The sequence below is a fragment of the Poecilia formosa genome, unplaced genomic scaffold (assembly GCF_000485575.1).
Source record: "Poecilia formosa unplaced genomic scaffold, Poecilia_formosa-5.1.2 Scaffold182, whole genome shotgun sequence".
Lineage (NCBI taxonomy): Eukaryota > Metazoa > Chordata > Actinopteri > Cyprinodontiformes > Poeciliidae > Poecilia > Poecilia formosa.
The window spans coordinates 1,301,588-1,309,380 of record NW_006800121.1 but is presented as its reverse complement, the minus strand read 5'-3'; the positions used below and the strand labels follow the sequence as shown (position 1 = coordinate 1,309,380).

At 42.3% G+C, this 7,793-nt stretch overlaps 1 protein-coding gene across 1 annotated transcript; it reads right to left on the bottom strand.

Annotated features, from left to right (window-relative positions):
* Nucleotides 1-2,111: 2,111 nt before the first annotated feature.
* socs1a (suppressor of cytokine signaling 1a) lies at nucleotides 2,112-4,990 on the bottom strand. Its single transcript, XM_007565757.2, has 2 exons — nucleotides 4,655-4,990; nucleotides 2,112-3,630 (listed from the first exon to the last, which is right to left on the bottom strand). The coding sequence occupies exon 2, from the start codon at nucleotides 3,571-3,573 to the stop codon at nucleotides 2,902-2,904; it is 672 nt and encodes a 223-aa protein (XP_007565819.1). The 5' UTR covers nucleotides 3,574-3,630; nucleotides 4,655-4,990; the 3' UTR covers nucleotides 2,112-2,901.
* Nucleotides 4,991-7,793: the final 2,803 nt, after the last annotated feature.

Here is a 7,793-nt window from a genome sequence, read left to right as displayed (position 1 = left end):
GCTAGATTAGTCTAGAACCAAAAGTGTTTGTAAAAAATCCCCAGAAGGTCACAAAGCCTCTTGGTTTAGATTTGGTTTCAGCGTTGGAGGCCTGGTTTGGTATGACTGAGAGTCTGACAGCTAGGCAAGGTCAACTCTTAAAGATTATAAAATTGAAGCTTACTTTACTAAATGTGACGCATATACTCTCATAAATGTCATGGGTGTGGAAAAAAAAATTAATATTTGAGGTCTAATCTTACAGACCCGCAGCGTCTGTGTGACTTTGACCAAATCAATAACGAAAGGGCGCTTTGACCTTTCCAAAACCGTCTTAACGGAGACAAGACACGCCTGCTGTCAACTAGAGGGGTTTTTGTTTTTTTCTTCTTCTGTATTTGCCTTTAAATCACACACAGAACCACTAACCTCTAAAGACAAACGCATTTCCTTTCAAACCCTGAATGCCAAAAGTGAAATTGTCAAGCGTGTGAGGTGATGTCACCTCTTTCTCGTGTGCCTGGTACTTTACCAGGTGTTGGAAATGACATTACATGAAATTTCAGCTGCTGTCAACATTCTGCTTAAATTCTCTAGAAATGTTTTTTTAATCATTAGTATTATTTTAAATTTGCATCTGATCTCAACCTGGGTGTAACTACTTATTAACAGTTACATATTAACACATGAAACGAGGTCATGATTCCTGTTGGGAACAACAGTCTCCAAATCAAAAATGCAGTCGTGAACCTTGGTTTCGATGCCCAAATCCTTGTTATCTGTTGTCAACAAAGGGCCTTCTTTAGAACGAAGAATGAAAGGACAAGGTTCAAATAACATTTTGCTGTCCACAGCAGCTTTTCCGCCACTTAATCCTCTGCTGCTGATAAGAAACGAGTTGACAGTGAGAAATCAGCAGACGTCCATACGTAGTACTACTGCATGTTGGCAATCTGAATAGGTTGAAATCTAGTCTATTCAGGTATTAGCAGAAGCCTTGTAGTCTTGATAAATGGACATAACATCTGGGGGGGGAAAAAAAGTGTTTGTGTTGGCAACCAGAAACTTCTCAAAGAAAAAAAACAAAAAAAACTGGACTCTAGTGAAATATCACCAAATGATCAAGGAAGAGTGAGCATCACGTTCAATACTGTTGGTATTAGTCTTTTTTTGTTGTTGTTGCTTTGTTCATTGCCGTGAGTTTGAAGCTTACCGGACAATTTCACAGAAAAGAAAACTTTGACTCCATTCGTCATACAACTGACAAGGTTGAACAATGGCTGTTACACCTCTTCTGTTCAAACAAGGAGCAAGCTTCCTGAAAGTCTACAGGAAGCTTTCGGTTTGAGCTCATGAACACAATGACGCTGAGCAAGAGTGAGTAAAGCTTCTGGTAAATCTTCAAACCTTAAAGGGTAACCAGTCGCACCCACTGAGCAACATTTATTTTTGAATGAAACGCTGTCGAGTCGAGGCTGAAGCCGGACTCTGTTTTAATTCTACAGGCAAAGCGAAAGCGTCGAGTAATCCCACTGCTCGAACGTATCCATGCGTTCTTTGAACGGACACATCCGTCATTCCAGACGGTTTAAAACCCGAGTCTTCTTTTAAATGTGACGCCTCATGTTTACACTAGTCTGTCTGTACAAAATCGTTTCACTTTGTTTTTACTTTATGACTTTAATAATCCACACTCTGGGTTTATTGTTTTATTATTTAAAGTTCTAATGTAAAACTTGAATTCTGCCTCCAAAAGTGATCTCGATCTGCATGTCAGTCTAACCAATAAGCCTCAAAAATATCCCACTTCCTCTTGAAGAAATGTTAATCTGTCCGCACACATTTATAGATTTACTATCACAGACGTCGATATGTGTCATCTCGTCCCCTGGTTCTGGTAAGTGTGTTTATGTACGTGTAACACTCCATTTACTACCAAAGTAACCCCACCCACCTGTCACTTTGCCCTACAGAGATGAGTCAGTGCGGTGGCAATACTGTACACAACCTTCCACACTTTCTGTCTGTCCTGTGATCCGTCACTTCCCACCTGACCCGCCTGACAAAAACTTCCATTACAAGACGAAAAAGCAGCAGAAACCCGTCGAAAGAGGAAGGAAAAGCAACAGAGGTTCACTTAAATATAGTTTATTTCAAACATCTTAGAAAACAGTGCACAAGTATAGAAAATGCCAAATAGATTCTATAAAACAAGCTGAATCAAAAAATCGGCTTGGCAGAGGCATGTAAATAAGAGGTGACGAGCCCCTTTGTACAGTACAAAGATTCATCAATCATGTCTCCAGCTCTGAATGACAAGATTTCATTCACGTCAGACTTTTACCAAGACACTGAGTGGTGTTCAAGCCTTCGGCGCTGACTAAACAGTCGAGGGCGATGTAAACTTTTTGATATTAGAGTATTTAATTCTGCTACAAATCTGCGTGTGACGCTTCAACCGCACCCTCCACTGTGACTCTAAATGTTTCCAAGTCCATTCCCTCAAAGTCCTCCGGCAACACTTGTGAGCTCTCCTCACCGGTGCTTTCATCTCGGTGGAAGCTCCTACGCTCGTGTTGTTTTCTTTTAATGCAGCACTTTTCAACTTCCTATACTTCCTCGTCACCAAAGGATGCTCCGTCCATGTGCCACTGGGTGTCGAGTCTCTAGAGGTAGATGCTGAAATGTCGTGAAAGATTAATGGCCAACCGCAGGCTCCCTGTGCTCGCCTTTGGCTGTTGTGGTTCTTTATGAGCATTTCACAGTTCTTCATCCAAAAAGAGTTTGCCGATGTCATTTGTAACCATATCGTCTCTCCCCTGGATCTGTGACGCAAAGGCCCGATTGCGGTACTGTTACTTGGTAAAAGCTGCCACCTTGCAATCGTCAACAATGCAGCCAAGAAGTTAAATGGCAGACTGTTTACAGTTTGTAAGGGAAGTCCAACAGGAAATCTTGGACCACATGTGTGACCGGCAGCTCCGGGATCTTTCCTCCGCACAACGCTACGATTCGTCTCCTGCACAGCTCCTGCAGCGTGGGCTCCCATTTCCTGTACGGGACCTTCAGGCTCCTCTTGGGGGTGCTCATGTAATACTCCAAGAGGGCAAAGAGTGTCGGGAAGGAGCGCTGGTTGCCGGCCAGAGAGAACTTCTGCTGCTTGTAGTCGATGCGCACGCTGACGGGTCCTTTCTTGTCGTGATAGGACAGGGTGAAGAAGACGTCCTTCTGCCGGCTGTCGCGGATAAGGTAGCTGCCCAGCGGGGCGTTGCGGAGCATGCGGTGGGCCTCCTCCACTCCCAGCGGGCCCCAGTAGAAGCCGCTGCGCTCGAGCTTGGCTGCTGTGTCAGTGATGATGTTGCAGTCCTCCTTGGAGGTGAACGTCGGGAAGTGAGTTAGGTACACAGAGCGGGCGGACGCGGACTTCAGGCTCGGATTTGGACCGGCCTGGCGCTGAAGCTGCTCCGATTGCGTCGGGGTTGCTGCTGCTGCTGCTGCTGATGATGATGATCTTACAGAAGATGATAATGGTGCTGGTGAAGCGCTCGGTAAGGCAGTCCGCTCATGGCCGTCCACTGTGCTGTCGGCTACCATCCTACAGTGGAGAGAGGCCCTGAAACCTCTCCCATCTCTAACCACCACACTGACATCCTGAAGGAAACAAGAAAGAAGACGCACATTAGTTATTCAGCACTTCCAGAAACATCTAAAAGCCTCAAATAACATCTCAAACCCAAAGGCTAAAACCACATTAGGCCTTGCATAGCAATCCCCAAAACTTATAGCTTCCAAGTGATTCTTTTTTTTTTTTTTTTTGGACATGGCAAAGTGTTATAGCATAAAAATGCATCTGCATGATTATTCCTGCATTTGGTTTCATTTCTAAAGAGGATCCCAAAACCTCAGTGTTGATGATTTGCATTTCCAATTCTGGAAATCACTGTCCAAACACATCAAAGGCTGTGTGTGCATTAGTTAGTCATGTAATCTTTCCACAGAGCGGTGCTGTTCTGCTGTTCTTCATATGACTGGAATTTGTGGTTTGGCTGGTAAACCCACATCCAATTTACTGTATCCCGGCTCTATCCACACACACGCATACATCTGACCTCATCTGTGAATTAAATGTTAAAATCTTTTGTTGATGTTTTTGTTGGAATAAACAAAAACAAAAAAACAAAAAAAAAAACAGCATGACATTGGGAGTAATGACCCCGAGGGGAATAGGACAGAGTTCAGTCAGGATCTGGTGGTTGAGATGAGACAATAGTCCTCTAGGCTTGTCTACATCCCGTGTTGCTTGTGATTCATCTGTCCCTCTCTGAATTTCATGTTCCAAGTTAAAGGAAAGTGGTACAAAAAAATTCCAGGAAAATACAATAATTAACCAGAGGAGGTGTTGCATTCATTACTAATGCTTTTGGGATGTGGACCGTTCAGACTTCAGGGACCTGAAACTGTTCTGGATACTATCATAAATCAGTTCTTTGTGTCCATTTACAATAAGAATGCAGACAGGATACCGACCTGCGCAGAAACTGCAGAAAAATCCCTAAAAACGGCCATTTTTTTATTTTTTATCCAGATCATCGTCGTTTTAAAGAAACAGTCCATCATAAATCCCTCATTTAAAAATGAATAAATACTCATTAACATTTTTTTAAAAAAGTCTCACCGTTTTGTTTTTAACAGCAGCTGCGTGTTATGGATCCGTCAGTCAGTAATCCCATAGAGCAAATGCGCCGGTGGTTAAACAAGGAAATAATCCTGCAGGGTCCTGACGGGGACAGTTGATGTTTTGCATGGGACAGTTTCTGACTCAGACTCGGCGTCTTTCTTTCCTCCTCTTTAGTTGTGATTCCGAGCCGTCAGCTCGTCTGACTGCCTGTATGTACGTGTGAATGCTGGTAAATAGTTGAGTTTTTATAACGCCATGCCGAAGCTCCTCCCACCGTCGCCTTTAGCGGCAGCTCTGCCATTTCTCAGAAACGAAAGCGAAACTCTGCGCTCCGGCTCGTATCCCCGAGTCTCTTTCAATTCTTTTGAACTCGCTCCTGTTTGGAGAATCTCATTTTTAACCGCGAAGCCACATGACAGTGGAACATTTACAGAAACACAGGTGACAGATTAGAGTAATTGGAGCATTTCCTAAACACTCCTAACTTTTGATGTTCGGGCGCCGGAGCCTCAAATGTTTCTGTTGGTGTTATTGCGTTTATTGCGCAGGCATCCCAAATAACACGGGTGGGTTTATTTCCACATTTATATGGAATTTTTTTTATTATTTATTTGTTAGTTTTATCGTGCATAACATTATGACAGCCCGGTCATTTAAGGTGCAAAAGTTAATTTATTTTAGAGATTTATTAAAAAGGGGGGAAAATGCTATAAAGACTCTTCATATTCACAGTGATGAAGTGTGTGTGTGTGTGTGTGTGTGTGTGTGTGTGTGTGTGTGTGTGTGTGTGTGTGTGTGTGTGTGTGTGTGTGTGTGTTTTAATATCAACAATTTTCTTTGAAAATTGCAATATTGCAAAAGACTTGTAAGAAAATGTATTTGTTGAGTACAGGGCTGATTTTAGGAAAACACAGGCCCCAGGGCTGAAACCAATTATTTGTTTGTCTTTTTAAAGAGAAAATTTGCAGTAAAACTCTTTCAATATGTTGCTGTGTGCTACATCAGATGGCGCACCTGGTGGATAATATGACTTTTTAACCTCACTTATGTAATTTTATTGTAATCATTTTCTCACTTGAGCAGCCATATAATGAGTTTTGTTTAACTAAATAGGAATGAAATGCAAGTTCCATAAAAAAAAAAGAACTACAGATAAATCAGTTGACTTAGGATGTGAAAATTAAGTCATACATGTGGCCACTTCTGTTTTTTAGAAACTGGAAGCTCTTCTGCAGAACACAACTGAAAGAACACAATCTACCGAAAATATGCTGCGGTGATTCATATCTCACACTGCTTACTCAGAAGAGATTTTTTTTTTTAAAAGGGACAAATTTGAGGCTTTTTTTTTTTTTTTATCGAGAATTTGTTTCCTAAATAGGAATGGGATCGTGAAGCTTTTGCAAAGCACCGGTTGGCTGGTTTTATTGCACAGCCTATCAACTTTCAATTCAGTTATTAACAGGCAGACATGGAGTCATCTTGTCGTCGCCATGTCTGGCTTTATGACGGTTGTTGTCAGAGTTCCAGAAAAGCAAAGAAGATAAACCTGTTTCCATTAAAATCACCTTCTTTCCTTTTAATACTATTCCCCTTTCCTGATTGCCTCTTTGTTTGTAACAGTCTGATTGTTACCATTGGTGAGGCCTTTCATGGGGAATACGCCTCACATAAAAAAATAGAAAAAAGACTTAACAATTAGTGGAGAAGGAGCATGACGCTGCTTTTGAGCAGTAGCCACCCATAACTTAAATTTACATAATTTGTTTTCTTTATGCATGTTGGCTGGATCCTGACTGATCAGGTATCTGTAAGTACAGCTTACAGGAAGGCTGATCCCACTTTCCGATTTTTTTGTACCACCTTTTAAATGTTCTGCTCCGGTCGCTCGTGTTGTGGTCGGATTCAGCTGACCGTTCCGGACTAAACGTACTCCTCAGAGGGGAAACTCGATATTGTGTTTCAAGAAAATAAAAACTGCGATCCCCGATGGTGGCCTGGTGCTTCTCGGGTTCCCGGCAATGTAAACAGAAACTTAAGAAAACACACGAGGTCAGTTGAAGAGGCAGCTCTAGATTTTATTGCTCGAGCTTTTAAATAGAGCTCAGAGTAGTTTTGTTTCACTTTAGGATTCAGATATAGCCCTTACCAATGGTGTGTGCAGGTCAGATCCTGCATTTGCAGCTCGTACAGTTAAAAACAAAACAAGGCCTGCAACACATTTCACCCATGCTTGCACAATTTGGCCAACTTTTGCAGTGTGCGTGCATGTATTTATGGATATCCAGCCTTCTATGTCATCTTGTTTGGGAGAAAAAGAAACTCAAAGCCAGACAGAGGGAGGGATTTAACAAGAGACATGGGTGCAACTCTGCGCGTGTCAGAGGCACCTTTAATGAGAAACATCCCAACTGGTTCCCCCCACACCGATTCGACTCCCGCTGCACGTCTTCCTCGGTTCTCCTGGACGCACCAGGGATTTCTGTAACATTGAGTTTGCTCGCCGTGAAGTTTGGTGACAAAACAAAACTTGTGACTTGTTGATATTGAGCCTGTTTTTATCTGGACACACGCGCCTGCACCATAAGTTTCATTTCTGTCAAAAGGGAAGAGACCGAGCAGCAGACGGTGGTGCTGTGTCTAAAGACAGGTGTGTGCAAACTACAGCCACTGCAACCAGGCAGGCTGCACCACACGCTTGGTCTCAAACATGATTAATGATGATTAAAAATCATATATCTGTCTCCTTGGCTCACTGAGGCATTACTGCTGACTGTCAACTGTGGCAGCTGAATTTTAGCAATGACTCAGCATGAGCATTCATGAGCATGACGAGTCTTTTTTTTTTTTTTTTGTACAGATATGGTGCCTTGGAAAAGGTTTGATACTTTTTTTTTTCATTTTGTCTTACATTTTGAACTAAAACAATAGTGTAATTTGTTGGGTGTTGTATAAATGTACACTGTACAGCTATGAAGTGAAAGGATGAAAGTACATTTCTTACAGATTAAAATCTGAATGGTGCGGTGTGCAGCTTTATTCTGCCCCTCCATCAATACTTTGCACGGCCACCATGTGTGGCTGCGTGCTTTCGGAGATACGTCTCTTCCAATTAAACTAGCAATTAAAATCTTTG